The sequence below is a fragment of the Pseudorasbora parva genome, chromosome 4 (assembly GCF_024679245.1).
Source record: "Pseudorasbora parva isolate DD20220531a chromosome 4, ASM2467924v1, whole genome shotgun sequence".
Classification (NCBI taxonomy): Eukaryota; Metazoa; Chordata; class Actinopteri; order Cypriniformes; family Gobionidae; genus Pseudorasbora; species Pseudorasbora parva.
This window is the reverse complement of record NC_090175.1, coordinates 14472859-14498562: the sequence shown is the minus strand read 5'-3', so window position 1 is coordinate 14498562 and position 25704 is coordinate 14472859. Positions and strand designations below refer to the sequence as shown.

Below are 25704 nucleotides of genomic sequence, written 5' to 3'. Positions count from 1 at the left end.
CGATTTCTGTTGAGACATTCAGATGGTCAGAATTTGGCATAAACAGAATGAGAACATGGATCCATCATGCCTTGTTACCACTGTGCAGGCTGGTGGTGGTGGTGTAATGGTGTGGGGGATGTTTTCTTGGCACACTTTAGGCCTCTTAGTGCCAATTGGGCATCGTTTAAATGCCACGGCCTACCTGAGCATTGTTTCTGACCATGTCCATCCCTTTATGACCACCATGTACCCATCCTCTGATGGCTACTTCCAGCAGGATAATGCACCATGTCACAAAACTTGAATCATTTCAAATTGGTTTCTTGAACATGACAATGAGTTGACTCTTAAAATGGCCCCCACAGTCACCAGATCTCAACCCTATAGAGCATCTTTGGGATGTGGTGGAATGGGAGCTTCATGCCCTGGATGTGCATCCCACAAATCTCCATCAACTGCAAGATGCTATCCTATCAATATGGGCCAACATTTCTAAAGAATGCTTTCAGCAACTTGTTGAATCAATGCCACGTAGAATTAAGGCAGTTCTGAAGGTGAAAGGGTTTGTAGGTTGCATAGGTTGTTTATGGATTCAACTCGTGGCCATAAGAAATAGATCGTTCCCTCTAAGTCGTCAGAGCCACAAGAAAAATATATTGTCCCCTCGACATATGACCTCGATGCCACGACTTATCACATTCCCACCAGTTAGTATGATGTTCCTACGAAGTAACATCTCATGGCCACGAACAAACTAACTGAACCAAACATGTCCCCATCTGATCACCATACTTGTATAGTGCTCAACTGCTTTAATTTGTATTTTATTCATTTCTCATACCAAGTTATTTAACTGCAATTACAGAAATGTTATGCAAGTTCAACAACTTTTCTATTTTTTATTTTTTGCAGTGATATAAACAATGTGTTTTGCTAAACTAAATAATAAGAGTTGGAGCGAGCGAGTCCCATCTGGTGTGTGCAGTGCACTGCTGTTCTTCACTGAGGTTTAAAGCGCTATATGCTCAAAGACAGACTCTCTCTGCTAGGCTTCAAACTGTAGAACAGTCATCAGAAAAAAAAAAAGGCTTGTCCGCGCACAGCTCATTTTTTCATCATCATCATCGTTTGTAGCTTTCATATTGCTGCTGTGCCTTTGGAGGCCTTCCATGCTATTGGATTGATTTCTCTTTGAGACAGATAATTACTCTCTCCGTTTGGCAAAGGAAATGTGTAAATAGCTTTGCGAGTCCCACCCCTGAGACGATGTGTCTTTGCATGCCTTCCATCTGCCAGAGCTCAGGGGTAACAGCTAACAACATTTAAAACATTACAAGCTATTAAACAACCCCGCTCCCCTGAACTAACATCTATCGTCTTAAAAAAAAAAAGATAAATAAATAACTGGAAGTGCAGCTTTGAGTTGAGATTCACGGTAGGTGCTGAATTACAGTTATGGCATAAATACCAAACACTTAATCACTGGTTTTAATGAGAACATCGCTCTTAATGAGCTCTCGCTTTTATCATTAATTGTTTGCCGCGAACATTGGGGTGTTGGTTTGTGAGGAAATGGGCAGTTGCTTCAGGCGGTATAGCTCTCTAAATGAGTTCGGTGGATGCTTCTGTTTCTGTGTTCATTTCTGCGTGCGCACGTGTGTGAGGGAGTTTGTGTGCATGTGTGTGTGTGTCTTGACTCTTGAAAGACGATGATGAGCCTATCGCAATCAACACTGCATAATGCATTTTTTTTTTTACTGGAATATCTGGATAACTAACTACATCTGCTAACTACAAACTACATTTGGATCGCTCAAAAAGAAATCACAACTTTCTTTTTGACAGCCCTTGGAAAAAGAATCCGGTGTATGGTCCATGTTTTTTTTATTTTTTTATTTTTTTTACTAAACTAGCAATAATAAAAATAAATAAAAAAGACCTCCAAATATGATGATTATGTTTGCAAACAATCCCTTCCCTAAAATATAAAAACAGCCAGGAACATTTGAGGACCCATTTATACAGTAAAATATAAACTTAATATAAATATGTAATATAAATATATTATTGTATGGATATTATTTGTTGCATGTTTTGCACTCAACTTTATTTTGTTTATTTTTTTTTATTTACGATGGCAATCAAAAGTTTTGAGTCAGAAAGATTTTATACATTTAAAAAAAAAGTAATTTCTGTAATTCAGCAAGAATTGATTGAATTGCTAAAAAATGACAGTAAAGACTTTTACATTGTCAAAGGGGGACTTTTACATTGTTACATTGTTAAAGCTCTCATCTCGCGGGACGAGAGCCATGTGAAAGGAGCGAGCCTTAATCAGTGTCACCTGCGCGCCACAACGCTCTTGAGTCCCACGGAGGAACTCTGGAAGGATAAAAGAAGGAGTGACAAGAGTGAATGATGAAAGAGGACCAGGCCTGGACTTTTTTTGTTGTTTTAGTTTATGCATCAGGCTCTGTAGGACATCAATGGTGCCCTGGAGCTTGCATTGATCAGAATCTGCTGCCATGGACGATTGAGGCAGTGGTGCGAAAAGGGCTTGCCGGGGAGATCCACCGGAGTATGGAGAGTTGGCTGCCATCATGTCGGTCGGCGGATTCTCCAATGTCAGGGCCAGAGTCTAGCTGCAAGATTTGGGAGGAGCAAGTGCCGCGGGAACAGGGCCTCGCTGACGGAGGAGCCGCCGCCGCCATCAGGGGACGAGGGAGTATGAGGCCATTCACAGAGGTACATCTAGTACCTCCGCCAGGCACAGCGAAGAGATCTTCTAGCTGGTCAGTGATCGGATGGCAGTGGGTTCTGGGAATTGGACCCAGAATTTTTTTGTCTCTTGTTTCACTCTCTCCTTATCTTTCCATCTCCTTTCCTCTCACCTCATCTGTCTTTACCCCCAGGTGCTGCAGCCTGCCAAGGGAGATGGGGGCATGTGGCAATCAGGGCGAGGCCGAGAGCCGTGAGAACAGAAACGACACCGCCATTCAATCTCTGTTCGTAATCAAATCGCTCCCAGGCCTTCATCAGAAACACCATTAAGCGCTGCTGGATCTTAGGTAGGACCAAAAATCATAGGTTTTAAGCCCACATCCAGGCACAGCATGGGGACCACAAGCTATTCCGAAGCTGGATGAACCAGGAGGTTAAGTCCACGGAGATGCCATCCAAATCTATCCATGTGCTTCCAAGATAGGTCCAGAAGACCCAGAGGCCATTGTGGATCTCTTTGAAAAGACTGCTGCATAAATTAAAACAAAACAACAACATAAAGTCCCAGGCCTGTTCCTCTCTCGTCCTTCACTGTTTTCACTCCTCCTTTTATCCTTTCAGTGTTCCTCTGTAGGACTCGAGACCGGTGTCTCATTAACACTCAGGCCACAAGACTCACTCGGTTCCCATGACTCTCAGCTATATGCATTCTTGCCACAAAAATGTATTCATTTATTTTGACTTCCTAACGATTAAAGAATTATATTATAAGAAAAAAAAATATCACAGTTTCCAAAAATGATGTTTTATTAAAAAAGTTTGGGAGGAACACGTTCAATTGATCCCTCCAGTCATCATGTCATTCCAACCAGCTGTCAGCAATTATATCTACCCAATCAGCACAAGTGGAGGATTATATATATACCCATTCTCACCAATGTTCCTTGACAGGTTTTCAGCATCCCTCCACCACCCCGTCTTTCTCACACTCACCTGATTACTTTCCTAACCAGAGATACGGGGGGAGTACTCTGGGTTTGGGCCAAATATAGAGCTCTGAGCCCTCTCCAAATACGCATATTTATTCTGTCTGACTTGACTCATGAAAAATAGTAGAACAATTTTGTAGTATATTAAAATGGAAAACGGTAAAAAATGATAATTCACAATATTACAGTTTTTACTGTTATTTTTGTTCAAATAAAGGCAGCTTTGAAGAACATAAGTCTCAACACAATCATTTGTGATTAATGTTTTCTGACCAATCTATAGAAAGCTTTAGAATGTTATAAAAAATGACATCCATTTTTATTTCAAGTTTAAATCAGCACTAGGTAACTTTTCAACCTTCATAATATATTTTTTAAGACTCTTGTGATGATAAATCGACTTACAATAGGTTGAATGACACGTCTGCCATAGCCTGATGGGGTCTGTATCGTTTTTAATCGTACTTTTAAACTTCGGGTTTCGGGTAGTAACCCGAGAACAAAAAGAACTACAAAATTCGACTGCTTTACGGCATATACGTCACTTCCACCAACACACACACTTCCTTACATTCAGACGTGCGAGCCCAACTTTGTTCGTCGGATAATATAGCCATGTCCGAAGCAGCAGAGACACATAAGAAAGAAAAGGTTTTGTTGGAGGAAAGCAATAAGAGGAAACGAAAAAGTGATGGGATTAAAGGCAGGACGGGGATCAACATGTGACCAGCGTTTGCTCGTCGGCGTGAGCTGGAGGAGGCGTGCCCGACCGATGCTGTCATGCTTGTTACGGTGAGCTACCACTCAAACATTGAACTGAAGTATCATATAGATTCTGTAAAACGGTAACCAATAGACTACTATAATGACGCTGGCTTGTAAACGTGAGCATCGTGATTATTTGGCGTTTGAAAAAAATAAAACCCATGAAATTATATTCATATGACATGCTGAAACATGCCACTGACTGTAACGTTACCTGGGATGAAGACATTTCACACGCGCCGGCAGAAGAACTCGAAATCCTCTTGCAGTGTTCAGGGGAACTGTTAGTGCTGCACCGACCCGCGGGACGCTTTTATGAAGTTATTTGGCCCGCACCGCACCACTGTATATATTTTTACAACCCGCCGCGCACCCGCGACCATTAAACGAGACGAGCCACGCATCACTAGTTCAGGGCTATCAGGGTTGTCATGTCAACAAATGCACGCGCGATGGCATCCCCTGTTGTAGGATTATAGAGCTTACGACAGTAGTTGAGGACATTATTTTTTCCAAACTGTAGGGGGACCCCGAGAGCAAAAGTAGCCAAGTGGGGCTTTAAACACACCTTTTTTATTATTGTTAATATTTTTCTTTTAGACAGTTTTTTTCTGTGGAGCCCGGACCCTAGTATTCTATGGAGTCAGACACTCCTCTTACTCTTATCCATGAAACAAGTATAGTTGCGAGACAGGTGGTTCAACTGTCCTACCAAGCTGGTTTTTAACTGATCTGCCAGCTGTTCTCCAAGCCTGACTAGCTGTAAACCCCTCTAACATCATCAAACAGAGTATTGGCTAGTTTAAGTCTTTTCCCTCCAGCTTTTAGGACTTTGTAGAGGTGAGCTGATGTAAGACTTGGCTGACATACCTGGGAATCTTGCCAGTCAGGACTGATTGCTTGGTGGTGTTTAAATCTGGAATAGCGGCTAACCAAATGCATGAAGTGACACTCAGGATTTTAACCAAAAAATACAATTCTGTCATCCTTTACAACCCTCATGGCATTCAAAACCTGCAAACCACAAGATATTTTGAGAAATGTCCTAGTGTTTTTTGTTGTTGATGTTGTTGTTATTGTTGTTGTTTTTCCCCCATCGATCTTCAAAAATGCTTGGATATCAACGTTCTTTAAAACATCTTCTTTTGTGTCCTGCAGAAGAAAGAAAGTCATTGGAATGACATGAGGGTGGGTAAATGATGACATAATTATCATATACTGGGTGAACTATCACATTAATAAATACATCTGAAGGATTTAGTTTTCAGTGTTGATGTGCGGTTTCTTATAAATGCTTTATAGACAAGAATAATTTATTAGTATCTGGTTGTTTATGTTTAGCAATAAATAGACTGCAGCATATGTGATTGTGATATTTTGTGCTGTTATGGGAGCTCTTTCTCTTGTGCTTTCTTTCCCAAAAGAAGGAGAGTTTCATACAGGAAAACTACAGAACACAAGAGTTGTTCTATCTAAAGCATTTTCTTTGTTAGTCCAAGCATTCTGTTCATACAACAGCATATATCCAGTGCCATCTACTGCACGAGTCAGTGTACTGCAGACAGCTGGAATAAATATAACCCTAGAAGGAGTTGACTGTTATACAAGGTTAGTCAACTATTGTCCACGTTTTTTTTTCTCTTCCTCTCACTGACCCTTTATACTTTTTTATAATATATTTAGCTTTACTTATACTACAGAATTAATTCAAATAAGTTATATTCAGTATAACTAAATGTAATAACTTGCTTTGCTTCTTTTATGATCCCAATCAGATCTAAATACAACTAAACCACGGCATTTATTTTTCCTGAATATACGGATTCATGCAGAAATATGTAAGAAAACTTAAGTAAATAACTTAAGTAGATAACTATATATATATATATATATATATATATATATATATATATATATATATATATATATATATATATACACCATTTACATTAATATATAAATATTACTGTTGTCATTCGATTAAATTTTTTATTACTTATTAATTACTTTTCTGTAATTAATTGTGATTAATCACGATAAATAAAAAAAATCTTCTTTTTTATATATTTTTTCAATTGTAATACTTTCAACTATTTGACCAACTCGATTCCAAAAAAGTTGTGACATTGCACAAATTGTGAATCAAAACAGAATGCAATGAAACTAATTTTAAGGGGAAAATAAGTTGATTTTAAATTTCATGGCATCAACACATCTCAAAAAAGTTGTGGCATCCCCTCTTCTTTTTATAACAGTCTGCAAACGTCTGGGCACTGAGGAGACAAGTTGCTCAAGTTTAAGAATAGGAATCTTGTCCCATTCTTGTCTAATACAGGCTTCTAGTTGCTCAACTGTCTTAGGTCTTCTTTGTCACATCTTCCTCTTTATGATGCGCCAAATGTTTTCTAAGGGGGTAAGATCTGGACTGCAGGCTGGCCATTTCAGTACCCGGATCCTTCCTCTACGCAGCCATAATTGATGCAGTATGTGGTCTGGCATTGTCATGTTTGAAAATATAAGGTCTTTCCTGAAAGAGACGACGTCTGGATGGGAGCATATGTTGTTCTAGAACTTGAATATACCTTTCAGCATTGATGGTGCTTTTTCAGATGTGTAAGCTGCCCATGCCACACACACACTCATGCAACCTCATACCATCAGAGATGCAGGCTTCTGAACTGAGCGCTGATAACAACTTGGGTTGTCCTTGTCGTCTTTAGTCCAGATAACATTGGGGTCCCAAAATAATTTCACATTTTTATTTGTCTGACCAAAGAACAGTTTTCCATTTTGTCACAGTTCATTAAAAATAAGACTTGGCATAGTGAAAACACCTGCGCTTCTGGATCATGTTTAGATATGGCTTCTTTTTTGACCTATAGAGTTTTAGCTGGCAACGGCGAATGGCACAGTGGATTGTGTTCACCAGAAATGTTTTCTGGAAGTGTTTCTGAGCCCATGTTCTGATTTACATTACAGTAGCATTCCTGTATGTGACTGAGTGCTGTCTAAGGGCCCGAAGTTCACAGGCATCCAGTATGGTTTTCTGGTCTTGACCCTTACGAACGGAGATTGTTTCAGATTCTCTGAATCTTTGGATGATATTACGCACTGTAGATGATGATAATTTCAAACTCTTTGCAATTTTTCTCTCAGAAACTCCTTTCTGATATTGCTCCACAATTTTTTGGCGCAGCAATGGGGGAATTGGTGATCCTCTGCCCATCTTGACCTCTGAGAGACACTGCCACTCTCTCACTGCCACTGCCACTCTGAGAGGATCTTTTTATACCCAACCATGTTGCCAATTGACCTAATAAGTTGAAAACTGATCCTCCTGCTGTTCCTTTAATGTACATTTAACTTTTCCAGCCTCCTATTGCAACCTGTCCCAACTTTTTTGGAATGTGTGGCTCTCATGAAATCCAAAATGAGCCAATATTTTGCATGACATTTCAAAATGTCTCACTTTCAACACGTGATATGTTCTCTATATTCTATTGTGAATAAAATACAAGTTTATGAGATGTGTCAATTATTGCATACCTTTTTTATATACAATTTGCACAGTGTCCCAACTTTTTTGGAATTGGGTTTGTACAAATTAATGTAGAAACTACTTAGACATATTTTATATATGTACATTTTTTTTTTTTTTTTTTTTTATGAATGAGGGCCAGTATCAGTGATACTAATACTGTTGATGTCTATTAAAACATTAATGATAGATATTTAAAATTAAAGTATAATTGAAAGCTATCAATTTCAAAATTTTCTAGGCTTTAAAAATAACAACTTCAAACAATCTTCACAGACTTATTATAATACATTTCACATTAACCTGTGGCCTTCCTACCTGTAAGACATGTAAGGGATAATGTACACCCAGCCGGTTGTTACCGCAGAATAAACCCTAACAGAGTGATCAGTACATTATCCCGCTTATTACACGGCTACTAGTCTCAAATAAATAATTATTAGACACAAAATATTGTCTTGAGATTAAATATTTTATTAGCTCTTACGCAAAGCTTCCGCGAAGAAAAACAGTTCCAACCTGCTTTAAGCCTTTATATATTGCTGAAGATTTGCCATGCCTTTGCTAAATGTTGAAAATGAATGCTGAAAGGGTTAGTTCACCCCAAAATGAAACCAAGCCTATGATTTACTCACCCTCAAGTTATCATCGGTGTATATGACATTCTTCTTTCAGACAAATACAATCAGAGTTATATTTAAAAAGTCCAGGCTAATGTTAATCCAAGCAGTAGTTGTAACGTTAGCTGTTTTTGAAGTCCATAAAAAATGCAGCTGTCCGTCAAATAACGTGCTCCACACGACTCCGATGGGTTAACAGAGCCTTCTGATTCGAATCGATGCGTTTGTGTAAGAAAAATATCCATGTTTAAAACTTTATAAAGGAAACCACCTTGAAGTCTTCCATTGTAACCCACGGCTGTTTCAGCCACAAGATGGCGCCAGCGTTAAGCATAGAAGTAGTACCGGTCAAGATAACTCGTAGTACCCGCATTAGCGGTTGTTATCGGGAAATAACATACCGCTGGAATGCGCGATTGACCAATCAGAATAAAGTATTTCACAGAGCCGTGTAATAAATATCGATAAATTGAATTTAAGTTATCAAATACCTTTCTTTACTATATCAACTATAAATCAAATATAGATTAATCCTTATTAGGAGTGTAATTATACCCTCATTTCATGATTCGATACATATCACGATACTGAACTCACAATACAATATTGCGATACTCCAAGACACAAGCGCACACACACACACGCACGCACACACGCACACACATAGGTGAGTGTGAGATATATATCACCATACTGATCTCACAATACAATATTGCGATACCTAAAGCTACAGTTTCCTTTTTTACTTTTATTATTTGATTAACATTCATGTCAGACATCACTAACCAAACACAGAGAAAAAGGAGGTACAAAAGCAGGTAGAACACCCTTAAAAGGACATTTTTGTACCTTTTTACTCCTAAAATTTGCACTTAGGGTACTACTATGAACCTTTTTGTGGTAAAAAGTTACAAATATGTTTTCTTAAGTGTACTGCCCCATGCAGCGACAAGCTGTTGTACCCCTAAAGGTACATTTTGACACCCTTTTTCTGTCCTTCCATCCTTTTTGAGAATACCTGACAGAACTGTAATTTTGACATAATGTGTTATTGTTCATTCAAGCGCAAGAGAGAACTTGATACTGGCGCACATCTTTGTCCGTTGTGTGTATGAGGACATTCATAGACAGCACATTCTCTTTTGTCATGTCGTGCTTAAATGGTTTCAAAGCATTTGTGTGAATAAGAGTGTGATCATATAATGTAACAATGGACAAAAAAACAGATAGAAAAACATTTTGACAGCACTAATAAATACATCAATCATACCAGTTTCCACTAGCGCACCTTGCGATTGAACTGTTCCATGGATGTTAAAGGTTCTTCCTGGAACCATAGATGCCAATTGTAAAAGTGGACATGATTACAGATTATATTCCAGCTGTGAGGCTAATATGGTATGTCTGTATCAGTGTAACACATCTTGGCAGTGAAATATTTCACTCTTCCCATTCTTCTTCAGAGTTCCTCAGGCTACATCAGGTTGGGATCGATCGTGAACTGCAATCTTTAAATCGTTCCAGAAGACCGATGTCTGAATTCTGGCAGGGCCACTCGAGACGATTAACCTTTTTTTGCTTTGAAGTCACTCCATTGTGGCTTTTACTGTATGTTTCAGGTGCTGTGGGAAGATGAAGTGTCTTTAAAGTGCCAGCGTTCTTGCTGATTGCAGCACTTTATCCTATGAGATATTTCTGGAGTTAGCGCCATCCATTTTTCCTTCTTCTTTTATGAGTTTTCTACAGAAAAGCATTCCTCCTAAAAGAGTGATGCTTCCTCCCCATACTTCACTGTTAGGAGGATGATATTCTCAGGATGATGTGCTGCATTCGGTTTGCACTAAACATAGCGCTTACCACTCAGGCCAAGAAAGTTCAATTTTAGAATCATAAAGTCTTTCCTCAGTCTCTCACATGCCTTAAGGCGAGGCCCATATGAGATATGATAGGATTTTTTTTTTCATTCAAACGCTTTCTTCTCACCATCCTTCCACACACAGCAGCGTTATGAACTGTGTACTGTTGTTGTAAATACAGAGAGGAGAAGAATATACCAGGAGTGAAGGCTTGTTTTGGAACATGCTGTCTGTTGTTTTAGCACCTAATTCACTAAAGAAATTATGCAAATTAGATTATAGTAAACACACCCCAAACAACATGTGCTGAACTCAGTTTGCTCTTTGTAGAATGCAAATCAATGGCCTTTCTGTTTTAAATAAAATCCTGTTTACCTCCTGCTTTCTTTGGGTGCCAATAGTGCATTTTTGTAAATGCTCTGTATTTTATAATACGCTTCATTTGCATGGCAAAGAAGTGTGATTGAACTGAAAAGGATGACGGTGACTTAAATGTGCTAATCCAGCACATTTTGCACCTGCTTTAACTGGATGGCTGTCGTTTGGTTTGTGTTGAAATTCTCATTATATTTTTTTCACTCTGTTTCTTGTAGTGTTGTATCTCTTCTAACATATGATCTATTTGGAACGCCCTCAGCATATTCGCTGTCGCCTTTCCTTTTTGGTTAGATCTTACAGTGCTTCATTTGAAAATGTTTTCGCCACTAATTGTCCTCATATTCTGGACTTCAAAGTGTAGTGTTGGTAGCCTGACAAGCCAGACCCACATCAAGATGTTGGGTCTGGGAACACACACCGTTGACAGGACTCAATCAGAGGGGCGGGATAAACGGTTGTCTTTCAAATTTCCTCTGCACGCAATTGGATTGCGCTTCAACCAAACAGAGCAACATGAAGCGGAGCTAGTTGATAGATTTTACTTTTAAACCGGAAACGGCTAAACTCTGAACACATCTTCATTTTTTAAGAGGGACTTCAGTGCTGTTCTTTGTTCTTTTCTCAAACAAAAGCTTCTACAGTCGCGGCCAAAGCCGATTTGAAAGGCCGCTGTCCGCCAGCTTCTTTGTTTTTAAGTAGTACGCGGAACCGCTGCAACTCTGTCATTATGTTAAGCCCGCCCACCCGCCCACCAACTCTATACATGATGTGATTGGCCTGACCAGAGTTTGGTTTTATCAGCTCGCAAGCCAACGGAAGGTCGCTATAGATGCCCTGGCTGCAAATGAGATTTGCTGCCGCTACACTGTTAACATTTTTGGTTGTTTTTTGTTGGTTTAACTTAAAAAAGTAAGTAACTTGTTTGCCTTAAAATTTTGAGTTTATTGAAATTAAATATTTGAGTTGATACAATGAAGGAAATTTGTTAAATAAATAGAAACTCAAAATATTATTGTATCTGAACCACATACAAAATTTGATAAATCATGAAAATAGCACTATTTGGCATGTTTCACTGCGTCATCAGAAATAAAACACACTCAATTACCCAATATGCTTACAAAATCTTTTAATATTTTTTTAATACAGGTTGTCGAATCTCTAAAAATGTTCATTGTATTAACTCAAAATTTTATTTTCAGTTAACTCAAAATTTTAAGGCAACCAGGTAACTTTTTTTCTAAATATTTTTTTACAGTGTAGGGTGTGTCTAGATTTCTACGCTAGTGTTGGATGTTTATAACCAATAATAATCACAATCAATAGGGTGTTTTATGTTTTATATAGAGGTAAAATATGAATATGAATGGCAATTCTTCAATTTACGGAGGGGCATTCGGCTTTGTATCCCTCAGTTGTATATGTCAGTTGGTTGATGAGGATTAATAAAGCTAATGCAATATTTCTTATTTTATAGTGCAATTGTGTAATAAAAAAAAAACAGATAATTATGTTACACATTATGCATAAGTATTTGTTTTTATTTATATATTCTTTTTCAGATGTCTTTTGTAATTATTTTTGTATTAATTTACTACTGTAGGACTACTGTTTTTTTTAAAGAAGCCTCTTCTCACCAATGCGGCATTTATTTGATTAAAAATACAGTAACATCAGTAATATAGTGAACTATTTCAATTTAAAATAACTTTCATATTTAAATATATTTAAAAATGTATTTTTTCCAACGGCTTTCAGCATCATTTCTCTGCTGGGAAAACAAACACACATATATTAATTGCGATTAATCAAATTTAAAATAAAAGTGTGTGTTTCCATATGCGTGAGTAAATACACACATGCAGGTATAAGATTTTGTATTTATTTATATAAAAATAAATATTTATTTATAATATATATATATATATATATCTATATATATCTCTCTATATATATATATATATATATATATATATATATATATATATATATATATATATATATATATATATATATATATATATATATATATATATATATATATATATATATATATTATAAATACATGCAAATATTTTTAAATAAATACATGTCTGTGTGCGCATTCACATAATAACTATAGACAGTGCCCGCATATATATTATGGAAACATAAACTTTTATTTTGGATGATTAATCGTTTTACAGCCCTTATATATTTAACTTAAATATTTGAAATATATTACATAGACTATGCAGGATTCCCAAAAACTGAACAAACGCCTTCTTACCCCAAACTGTTTAAGAAAATGCTTCTGTGATGGCTGATTGTGATTCTTAAAAGAGAAATGTTTTGATAGCACCACAAAAAGACATTTTTTTTCCTATGGAAATCAACTTCTGAACTACTTAGAGTTGTCTGTGCATGTTAAGCTGTAACAGGAGGAAGGAGGTTATTTTAACAGTGGAAAAATTGCTCAGTTAACTTCTTGATGGCTTATGTCAGAAATGGCACCATTCTGCCAATTAAAGACTAAGACAGCACCTTTTTTCACCCCATTGTTTTGGCAGAATATAGAGTTAGATGGAAAAAAAAAAAACTTCTCAAACTGCTCTTTGAATTGTGGAAGAAGTACTCCCATTTTTTGTCACTCCACCTATAGGTTATGATTACAGTGTCACCTTAAGTCTTGTTTGTGTCTCACCTGCATATAGCCTACTCTCTCTTGTCACTTGGCATTAGGTATTTCCGTCTTCATGTGTATTTTCAGCAGGTTAAGCGAAGAAACTCATGTATGATTTGACAGTAATTGTTATTTAAAGAAAGGGAGACATATCTGTGAGACAGGCTGGGGGAGACCGACAATACCAATGCCCACCACTTACCACTTTTTTCTTTCTCCTGTAGAACTGCCATTTCAGTGTGCAGGTGGTCCCACATCGCCCCCTGTGGAGAACATTGGGTACTGCAAGTCCTTCTCAGGGGGAGAAAACTAAGGTAAGTTTCAGCAAACTATCATACATTTCGGGACATGATGCAATCACAGCTGTTTTAAGTGCCTTATGCAACTACTCCATAATTCGTATTTATCTAAAATATCAGGGGATGGATTATGCGGTTTCATGATGCAATTATCAAATAAATCATTCTACAATGTCCTCACTGAGCAAAATGAATAACAGAATCTGGTGCAAGTGTTTACATTCACACAGCTGTGATTAATGGCTTTGATTAGAGCAAAGTCATTGTAAGGCATCTAATGAAGATGACAGTGGCAAATAATGGTTTATTAGCTTTTATTCCATTAACCCCTTAAGTGCCCGCCCTCATTTATAGACGACCTGACAATAGACATGAAAATGCACTATCCAAACTCAAATGGTTGTAATCAATGTAAATCAAATGTACTGTACTAAATATATTTTCTTTTTTTATATAAAATACTCTATTTTACTCTAATAATAGACTCTAATTTACTACTCAAATTTTACTCTAAAATTACTATAGATTCAAAGCTAAATTCCAAATTTAAAGTTTATATCACAAAAATTGAAGTTCCTATGAGATTTTATTTAGACGCTGTATCAAAAATAGCACTTTTTAAATGCATTCTCTTGCATTAAATAAACAAGTAAATGCATTTTCCCTAATATCACTTCTATCACAAGCAGTCACCAAATATGGAAGCTTGAGACGATAAGTTTTGTCAAGATTAGAAAATATTTTGACTATAGTTAAAATACATTTTGTAATATGAAACCTGACACCTGCTAAAATAATTGCATTATCATGGCAACTATACTGTCAAAGTCCGTTTCAAAACTGTTCTCACAGGATGACCTTTGAGTTTGTAAGCTTTTGAATGATACCTAATTTATGATGACTACTAAAATAAGTGATATGCAATAAAAAAAGAGCACAAAGCGTCCTGCTAGCTAGGGTGTTATTCATTAAAAAGATGCCTTCTAATCAATATTAATGTAAAGCATATAGGGCTTTGCAATGACATATTTTGTTTTGTAATAGTATATCTACTGTGACTCTCAAAACAAACCATTTGTTTTATTTGTTTAGGCTAACTGTCTGTACGTAATGTATATGTTTCTGTAGAACTTAAAGCAAATGTTTAAAGTCAACATGTAACAAAGAACATTTCTGTTCATGTTTTATTCTTCCTGATGTCACTAAACCCCTTCAGTTTCAACCCTGCCCGTCCAACCACTTCCAGCTTTTTCCGCATATCTCTTCTGATATGGAATGCAGAGTTTTCAAAATCCAATCAATTCCCAATGGATAACATCAACCCCTGTCCGTTTTTTTTTTCTCACTGAATACCCCGTCTAACTTAGAAGCATGTGACATTACTAAAGTGAAATGGGTTTTTGAACATGATTTAATGTTCATTCTACAGGTTTCGTCCATATGCTACTGATAAAAAAGGCGAAATAATTAAAGGATGAAGTTAATTACTGCAATCATGATGTCAGCGAAGTGTGTGCTGATTACACTCCAGTGGAGCGTGGTTTTAATGACCCTTTCTGCCACAGTAGGTGTTTTCATTGTGCAAATAGAAAGAACCGGTTTGATCAATACATGAAAACCTTTTACATGCATAGAAACCATTCAGTTCTCCAGCTCTGGGTTTTATTCGAAACTGCGCAAGCAGATTAATGAGTATTCAGTCGTTTACATAAGTATGGAGTTTGCTTATTTTGCGGTTCTACTGAGCATGCTAATCAATCAGGCCAAACAAAACAAAAGTGTCCATTCATTTTAAATATATAATCCATTTTGCAACGGAAAAAGGAGGGTATCCCACAAGGGTCTGTTTCCGGTCCGTTTTCCTTTTCCCTCTGCCACTTTCAAGGCCTCTTTATGTGTTTCAGCTGTTTCATTCTCATTAAAATAAACTTCTCGCTCTGTTATGCTGCATGAGTAACACCGATTAATCATTGATGAAGGGAATATGCTTATGGAATCACTGTCAAATGATCATCGTTGCTTTTCCAGTGGCGTTAAGAACAAGGACAGCGTGTGATAGAGTCTCCAGAAGTGAAGCGTACCCCTGGACCTCCTAATTAAATACAGCTTTTCTGAATGCCAATTACCAACAGACCATGCAAATCAGTCTGGGGAAGAGAGTGGCTTTCTCCTTGCTGGCCTGCGTTAACCTCTAGAGAATGCAGTCTGTCCCCAGGGAGAGATGGGAAGTTAATGAAGTGAATGGCTGGATAAGTATTGATGCTTGGTCTCTCTCGTTTCTCTCTCTCTCTCTTCTCTCTCTCAGTCTTTGACTTTTTTAGGTTTTTTGAAAGTGTCTAATGCTCACCAAGGCTGTCATTTTATTGCATTTTATAATTTTATTCAGCAAGGATGTATTCAATTGATCAAAAGTAAATAAATCAATATGCATTATTTCTTCGTTGAACTTTCTATTCATCAATAAATCCATCCATCCATCCATCCATCCATCCATCCATCCATCCATCCATCCATCCATCCATCCATCCATCCATCCATCCATCCATCCATCCATCCATCCATCCAAGCAAGCATGAAAATACACTATATTTCCAAAATACCTTTTTTTTTATTATACCTGCCTTTACATGCACACAAACATTAATGACATCCCATTCTTAACCCATAGGATTTAATATGGAGTTGGCCCACCCTTTGCAGCTATAACAGCTTCAACTCTTCTGGGAAGTGTAAATGCTTTCCACAAGGTTTATAAGTATGTTTGGGCATTTTGACCATTCTTCTAGAAGCACATTTGTGAGGACAGTCACTGATGTTGGATGAGAAGGCCTGGCTCACAGTCTCCGCTCTAATTCATCCCAAAGGGTTAGGCCAGTCAAGTTCCTCCACACAAAACGCACTCCTTCATGTCTTTATGGACATTGCTTTGTGCACTGGTGTGCAGTCATGTTGGAACAGGAAGGGTCCCCAAGCTGATCCCACAAAGTTAGAAGCATTACATTTTCTAAAATGTCTGGTATGCTGAAGCATTAAGAGTTCATTTTAGTGGAACTAAGGGGCCAAGCCCAACCCCTGAAAAAACAGCTGACACCATAATCCCCCCTCCACCAAACTTTTCACTTGGCACAATGAAGTATCATTCTTCTGCCAACCGCCAAACTCAAATTTGTCCTTCAGACTGCCAGACAGAGAAGTGTGACTCGTCACTCCAAAGAACAAGTCTTCCACTGCTCTAGATTCCAGTGGCGGTGCGCTGTATACCAGTACATCTGATGCTTTGGATTGCACTTGGTGATGTAAGGCTTGAATGCAGCTGATCGGACATGGAAACCCAAACTCTTTAGAAACTTTTCTTGAGCTAATCTGAAGGCCACACGAAGTTTGGAGGTCGGTCGCTATCGACTCTGCAGAAAGTTGGTGACTTCTGCACACTGTGAGCCTCAGCATGCGCTGCCTCTTTGTGGTTTTACATGGCCTACCACTTTGTGGCCGAGTTGCTGTCATTCCCAATTGTTTCCACTGTTGACCGAGGAATATTTAGTAGTGAGGAAATTTCACGGATAGACATACGGCACAGGTGACAACCTATCACGGTACCACCCTTGAATTCACTGAGCTCCTGAGAGCGACCCATTCTTTCACAAATGTTTGTAGAAGCATCTGCATGCCTAGGTGCTTGATTTTAAACACATGTGGCCATAAAAGTGACTGGAACACCCGAATTCAGTGATTTGGAGGGGTGTCCCAATACCTTTGGCAATATTGTACAGTATATAGAGAAATATAGAAATATATAGAGACAACCCCTGGAGATTTTATTTATCTTCGGCATCTTTGGACTTACTGATGATATTAAAATCATGGTTTGCAGCATTTTTGGGAAATCCAGCTTGATATAATTTTTTATAAAGCACATACATACTGTCCTATAACTTTCAAATAAAACAGTACAATGTCTTGGCAGGATATCTGACACAAAACATTCATCAGATGATTGACGCTCTTTGCATATAATGTTAGCCTGAATTGACTATGAAAGAAAAGAGCTCCTTTCATTGTTTGGATTTTAACAGGAGTATGGAATGAATTACTAATGCAGTGTCCCCTTTGGTGGATGTCTCTCTCTCTCTCTCTCTCTCTCTTCTCTCTCTCTCTCTCTCTCTCTCTCTCTCTCTCTCTCTCTCTCTCTCTCTCTCTCTCTCTCTCTCTCTCTCTCTCTCTCTCTCTCTCTCTCTCTCCTCTCTCTCTCCTCTCTCTCTCTCTCTCTCTCTCTCTCTCTCTCTCTCTCTCTCTCCTCTCTCTTCTCTCTCTCTCTCTCTCTCTCTCTCTCTCCTCTCCTCCTCCCTCTCTTCTCCCTCTGCGGGTCTTTCTTTCCAAAGGTAATTAAACAAGGTGAGTCGACTGGCTGCGAGCAGAGATGCCAGCGGTGGACACTGTTTGCTGTAGGCACGCGTGTCACGAGAGGAAGATTGAGTCTAATGTCCTTGGAGTAACTACAGTACGAACCCACAGGGAGCGGACTGAGCTGGTTATTATCCTGGAGGAGACAGGCCTCTTATATACTTGCATTTGTACACAAGAGGTACGCTGGTTGTCTAATACTTTTTTTGTGAGGGCATCATTTGTTATGAAGAAAATCAAAATGAATCATTAGAGTTGAATTAAGCTGTGCCCTTGACTGCAATTGCATAACAGGCACACACACAAACACACTCATACTTACAGTTCCCTGGGCGCCGTTGAAAGTTACCTTGAGATGTCAGTAGAGCCAGGGCCCCTGTAGCATTGATTGCTCCTTAATCTGCAGTCTCATGTGCCTTCCAGTTAACTCCCTCACTGTCTCACTAGCTGAGCAGTCGCAAAACCATTCATCGCTAATGGCTGCTCATTTCTCCTCTTTTCTCGCTTTTATTTTTCTCCAGAAGGAGGCAGAAATCTTATACCCAGCATGTTGTGAGCTCACGTTTCATCAGAACACATGTACATATAAAATACTTTTATATTGTTGTAAAAAAGTTATATCTCAAATAAATGCTGTTCTTTGGAATTTTCAATTCAAGAGAATATAGAAGAACACTGCAATATTAAGAAGCACAACTGGTTTCATCACTAATACACTCTCAACTTTTTGTTTATTTTATTAGAATTTTTGAAATTTTACCTTTTGAGGTACAAGTGGCCTTCACTAGGGCTGTACCCTTAAGGGTACATTTTTGTACCTCTAAAGCCCCTTTCACACTGCACGTTGGACCCGCAATATTCCCGGAACATTGCCGGGTCGCCTTCAGTGTGAAAGCAACCACGTCCCGGGATTGATTACCGAATTCGACCCGGGTCGGGGACCTAGTAATATTGCGGGATTCGACCCAGGACGAGCGCTGTGTGAACAAAAGCCGAAACTAATGCCGCAACGTGTACGTAGTTATCGTGCGACTCCTAGAGCTTGTTTTTTCAATAATACACAACCCTGCAGTGCCAGAAGAGCTAGTCAGTGTTTTAAACGCAGAGAGTGTTTGTATACAAAAGAAACTAAAATTAAACAAGCAGAAATGTGCGCAAACTGGACACAAGTCGAGACCACGGAGCTCCTTACTATCCGCGCTGAAGCTGAGATCGCTCGCCATTATACGTCACATCAGGATGTCACGTGTCAACTGGACCTGGGACCGTTACGGATTGTGTGTGAAAGCGCACATATTACGGTATTTCGCTGGCAGTGTGAATGGACCAAATCTAGCGGCCCGGGAACAAATGCCGTGTCGCATTATCCGTGTATTTGCCGGTATCGCAGTGTGAAAGGGGCTTATGTCGGGTAGGCAAGTTCGGGGCTGGAGAGCTGAAGTCCTGCTGAGCTCCAACCCTACTAAGCCACCACAGTATAAATCTAATAGCTCCCAGAATGCATTGGTTACCATCCATTAGGTTTGTCACCATTGTTGAGATTATTATGCTGATTTTTGATCTCTGTCTACCTCTTAACTCCCCCCCCCCCCCTAATGTATTTAAAAATATAAATTCAGAATGTCTGATCTGGCAATAAAGTATTGTTGGTGAATATTATTTATTAATATTTTTAGTCAGTGATGAGTTTAGTCAAACATTTTACTTTGTGATTATTTTTGTTATCTTTTGACTTGAACAGATTATGTGTTTTGTTAAGACTGTAACAAAAATGACAACCTCACATAAAAAGCCACGGGTCAAACTGCCCAACTAAATTTTCAATAAAACATTAACATCTAAACCTCTGTTAAAGGTGCACTATGCAACTTTCCTCCACTGGAGGGCGCCTATTCTAAACAAATGCGTAGTTTGATGATGCAAAGTTTAAGCGCAGCTTCTTGGGACATTTGGTCTTCACCTCACAGCCGGTGGAAAATAGGACTCACATTCATACGGTTATTAATGTTACTGTAGTGTGAAGCAGAGCGGGACTGAGTGTTGTGGAGCTGAGCACGGCCACTGGAGCGATTGTTTCACAAATACACGCCTCGCGAGCACCGGGACTTTTGCTATGACGGGACGGGACATATTCGCCGGGCGCCAGCACTGATCCGCTGTTCCGGTCATGAGGTAAAGCAGCTCTGTTTATCATATTAGATACATTTAAGTGTGTTGAAAATGAAGTTATGACGTCACTCCATGCGTTCACTTGTTCACGCTGAGTAAAGCGCTCCTGCCAAATAAAACCTGAAACCAAGGGTAGCGCAGATATGACGCAATTGACAGATGACTTCCTCAAACGCTATGCTGAAACGTCCCAGTCCTTAGTTAAAATAGTCATTTTCTCACAATTTACGAATAGTTGGAAACATTTGGGATATTGAAGGTAATCAACTGAACCAAATATATAACACCAGCCTAGTGTTTTTGTTTAATTTTTTACTGCAAAAATACTACATAGTGCACCTTTAATTCTCAGTAAGAGCTTATCTAGTTGTCTTTCAGGGTAGGAGCCAAACTTTAAGGGACAGTGGCTCTCTAGTACCCCTTTTCCACCAGAATGAACCGGGTGCTAGTTCAGAGCCAGTGCCAGTGTCAGTTCTGAGTTGGTTCAACTGACGAGCCTTCTAAGATCCAGTTTGTCTTTCCGCGGGCTAGAGAGCCAGCACAGATATACACTTATACACTGTGCGTCTCATCTTTCTCAGCAACGTTAGCGAGGCAGCGGGAAATACAAACACACCAGGCTTGTTCGAGATGCATCGGCGTTGCACAGACCGGTCCGCACATGATATCGTATGATATCGCATAAGGAGTCTTATGATCTCGCTGTACTTTTGTGTCATACGACGATCGGTCTGCACAGCGCCGATGCTTCTCGAACAAGCCTGGTGTCTTTCCTCAGCCTTTGGGTGTGGAAAGACACAGAACCGATTTGAAACTAGGCTTTGGATCCGAACCAGCACCAGCACTGCCTTGGTGGACAAGGGGTATAGGATCGAACTTTCCTACAGCTGCTCTAAGTAGAGGAAAAGGATGGTCTAATTGTACCCTGAGGACCAATTGTGTACCTTCAAAGGTACAGCTATGTTTTGTTCCCCAAGGAGCAAAATTGTACCTCCACTGTACCTTTTTTTTTAGTATAAAAAGAAATGTTACTTGAGCAGCACATATATTATTGGGACCTACGATATCTGCGATGCAGAAAACACGGAATTGCGGAATCCAATCATAAAAAAGGTATAATGTGGAATTTCTCAGAATTTGTAAAATCTTAGATGAATGAATCAAAAGTAGGTCAGTACACTTAATTTAAATTGCAATATTAGACCAGTGTCTGTGAATATTAAACCAAAAAAAGACTAATAATAATATACTATATAAATAATTAGCTTAATAATATATAATAAGCTTTACAAGCAAGCACCTCTAATATATATATATATATATATATATATATATATATATATATATATATATATATATATATATATATATATATATATATATTTAATTATTATTATTATTATTTTTTGGACAAAGAAAAGCATTATTGCAAGCCTATTAATAAAATAAAAGGATAGACCATTTGATTGATTGATACTTTATTATCTATTACTTCAGCAAATTACATAATGTTTTTCCAAATACTGTAAGAAAATCAAAACACAATTACAGGGACCGATTTCATTTAATAAATACGATTGCACCAAACAGAAACAATTCCACACAGCACAGAGTTGAGGTCAAAGAAAGATATATATACATATATATATACATAAAAAAAATGACACACCTACAATTTTTTATATATTTATATATATAGATATATAAAATCTTTACAGTAATAAAACACGTCTTCTACAAAAATAATCTTCCTTACTCTTAAGAGTAAAGTGGCAGCGCTGGATTTTGATTTCCTGGCTGCCACAGTTTGTCCATTCAAAGCTCATAAAGTGTCTTGTTTTATAGCCAGTGGTTTAACAAGTTATATAATCTCCGTCTTCAATCTAAATGAACTCAGTTTAATAATTAAAATGAATTTTTCTTCAACCATTATATATTTTTTAAGTCTGGATCTTCAGGCATTGAGTTAGTCTGTGTTTTATATATCTGGTGTGGGCTTTTTAGCAGAAACAATTTAATGATATTGCTATTGCTCATTTTATAGCCCCTACCCACAATGCCCTGCGCTCATTTGATCGACTTGTAACTTGAGTCTCGCCGTCCATTGTGTCATTTGCCAAAGACAGCATCAGACTGCAGCGCTCAATGATATTATGAAAATATAATCTGTACTGTGATTGTATCAAGTCCATAGTGAATTGTCTCAGAATGGATATCCTCTTCTGCTGTGACATGGTATTTATAGGTAGTGTACAAAAGGTGACGGACAAGGACAATCGAAATAAAATTACCCATAAGAAATTCCCTTTTAAACATGCTGTCTTCAATATCCTGACAACTGAGTAATAAAGATGACCTCCATTAACATTCATTGATGTATGAGAATAGAAAGACTGCAATATAACCTTAATATTCAAATATTGAAAGAAGAGCAGAAAGGGGAAGCAAACAGTCCATAAATAACCGCTATAGTGGAAAAAAAAGATATCAATAGTGGATAGATGACGACAAAGATAACGCGAGGACCATAATCTCTGCCATGTGTGTAACAGCACCATTATAATAAACAGGAGGACATGCAGTGGTTCTCAATTGGTGGTCTCTGACCCACTATGAGTTACAATGGTAAATGTAAATATCAATAAGACTAATAAATAATAAAATGCAAATATACACCGATCAGGCATAACATTATGAGGTGAAGTGAATAACACTGATTATCTCTTCATCACAGCACCTGGTAGTGGGTGGGATATATTAGGCAGCAAGGGGACATTTTGTCCTCAAATTGATGTGTTGGGCAAGTGTAAGGAGTTTAACAAGGGCCAATTTGTATTGTGACGAGTCAGAGCATCTCCAAAATTGCAGCTCTTGTGGGGTGTTCCCGTTCTGCAGTGGTCAGTATCTATCAAAAGTGGTCCAAGGAAGGAACAGTGTTGAACCGGCAACAGGGACATGGGCGGCCAAGGCTCAATGATGACCGTAGGGAGCGAAGGCTGGCCGGTGTGGTGCGATCAAACAGACGAGCTACTGTAGCTCAAATTGCTCAAGAAGTTAATGCTGGTTTGGATAGAAAGTTGTCAGAATACACAGTGCATCACAGTTTGTTGTGTATGTGATTGCAGAACAGTAAGGGTCAGCAGAGAGCGCCAACAGTGGGCACGAGAGCATCAGAACTGGACCACGGAGCAATGAAAAAAGGTGGCCTGGTTTGATGAATCATCTTTTCCTTTACATCACGTGGATGGCGGGGTGCTTGTGTGTCGCTTAACTGGAGAGCACATGGCACCAGGATGCACTATGGGAAGAAGGCAAGCCAGCGGAGGCAGTGTGATGCTTTGGGCAATGTTCTGCTGGGAAACCTTGGGTCCTGCCGTCCATGAGGGTTCTATTTTGACATGTACAACCTACCTAGGCATTGCTGCAGACCATGTACACCCTTTCATGGAAACGGTATTCCCTGGTGGCTGTGGCCTCTTTCAGCAGGATAATGCGCCCTGACACAAAGATAAAACGGTTCAGGTTTGAGGAGTGCAACAACAAGTTTGAGGTGTTGACTTGGCCTCCAAATTCCCCAGATCTCAATCCAATCGAGCATCTGTGGGATATGCTGAACAAACAAGTCAGATCCATGGAGGCCCCACCTCACAACTTACAGGACTTAAAGGATCTGCTGCTTACATTTCTGTGCCAGGTACCACAGCACACCTTCAGGGGTCTAGTGGAGTCCATGGCTCAACGGGTCAGGGCTGTGTTGACAGCCAAAGGGGAACCAACACAACAATAGGTCATAATGTTATGCCTGATCAGTGTGGTGTCATATTCTAATATGGATAGACAGTGTGAAGTTTGTATAGTATAATTTTTGAAGATTTCAAACAGTCTATCCATATTGGAACATGAATAATTTGGCTAGCCAAATGACATTTTTAATAAAAGATTTTTACCAAAATACCAGTTTCCATGGACATGGGGCAAAAATAAAATTACATACAATTATATTGTTATTCGCACATGTGTAATAGTGGAAGATGCCTGCTGTGCATGACACATCAATTCATTAGTTCAAGTAACTGCTCGTAGCCTACCTGCGATTTTATACTGTTAATATGTAAAAAGGGCAAAGTGAGAAAAAACAAAGAAAGTCTCATATTTAAATACGTACTTACACATTCATACATTCATATCCGTCAGCTTTTGGTATGACATGACTGAATTGAAATGCAAAAAAAAAGGCAAAACATAAATCATGTAACCCCCTGTGCACTAATTATTTCATACAAAATTGTCTGTGAAGCGCTAGACAGAACTTTATATGATTATCGTCTTCTACTTGGCCTCATCAAGTCAGTTTACACAATATCTGCAAACTTACACTCACTAATACATCATTTATTGTACTATGGAAAACAACCCTGCTTCATGACTAATCACACGAAACTTAGTCAAAGTAAAAAGAAAATTAGTGGTAAATCCTACATTTGTGTGTTACATGTAAAGTACAGATGTGCTAAATATAGTTTTACAAAATGAAACCCTGGAAATGGTTCATTTTACAATAATCATTAATAATTTTACAGTTTATTATTAAAACACTTCCAAAATGTCACATCCATGTTTTACTCTCATGAATACTGTACTGCCACTGTTAACAATAAAAAATGAACAGACAGTTAACGGAGAATAATTTTCATTTTCCACCCTTCATGCTGGCCTTACCCTCCAACTTTATACACACTGGCATCTTTATAAATGAACGGCATCAAAAATGATTTATTGAGTACACAGACATAAAAAAAGCTGTACAAAGTTTGTTCTAGTATTCATAGAGCACAGTAAAGTTAATGTCCAACATGCACAAGTACTGAATAAAGCTTGAAACCTTTGTGTCCGCATGACCAAAGTCCTTGACATGACGGAGTCTAGAGTTCAAACGTCGATGTATGTAGGAAGATCTGATGAGAATTTGACACGTGGATGAGGTTTGATGCATTCTGAGGGGGAAAAAAACTGAGAATGTTACAACTCTCAATTCACATAGCAGCCTATAAAGCTGAAATGCATCATGACATTTGCGGTTGTGTTGATTTATTATAGGCATGAGCAGCCCTGCATTTAACAAAACCCCCTTTTCCAACAAAAGCCATATCCAAGAAGTTGCCTAACACCCAGAGTGAGCCGAGCGACAGGTAAAGTGTGTCTGCTTTTCTCTCGAGAATCAAAGCTTACGAGTTCAGTACAAGAGAGAATCTGAGTAGCCAGCCAAGCACTTCAGGTGTGTTAAATGGAAATGAAACAGTAGTGGGCGCTGAGGGGCTGTTCTG

At 38.5% G+C, this 25704-nt stretch overlaps 1 protein-coding gene across 4 annotated transcripts in view; it reads right to left on the bottom strand.

Annotated features, from left to right (window-relative positions):
* Positions 1-21915: 21915 nt before the first annotated feature.
* sorcs1 (sortilin-related VPS10 domain containing receptor 1) overlaps positions 21916-25704 on the bottom strand; it is a 302164-nt gene continuing 298375 nt past the window's right edge. For all 4 annotated transcript variants that reach the window (XR_010904712.1, XR_010904711.1, XM_067441002.1 and 1 more), the window contains exon 27: positions 21916-25374. Coding sequence is in view for 2 of the 4 variants with exons in the window: in XM_067441002.1 (XP_067297103.1) it covers positions 25310-25374 (65 nt within the window). In the remaining 2 variants the exon portion in view is untranslated. The remainder of the gene's footprint in view (positions 25375-25704) is intronic.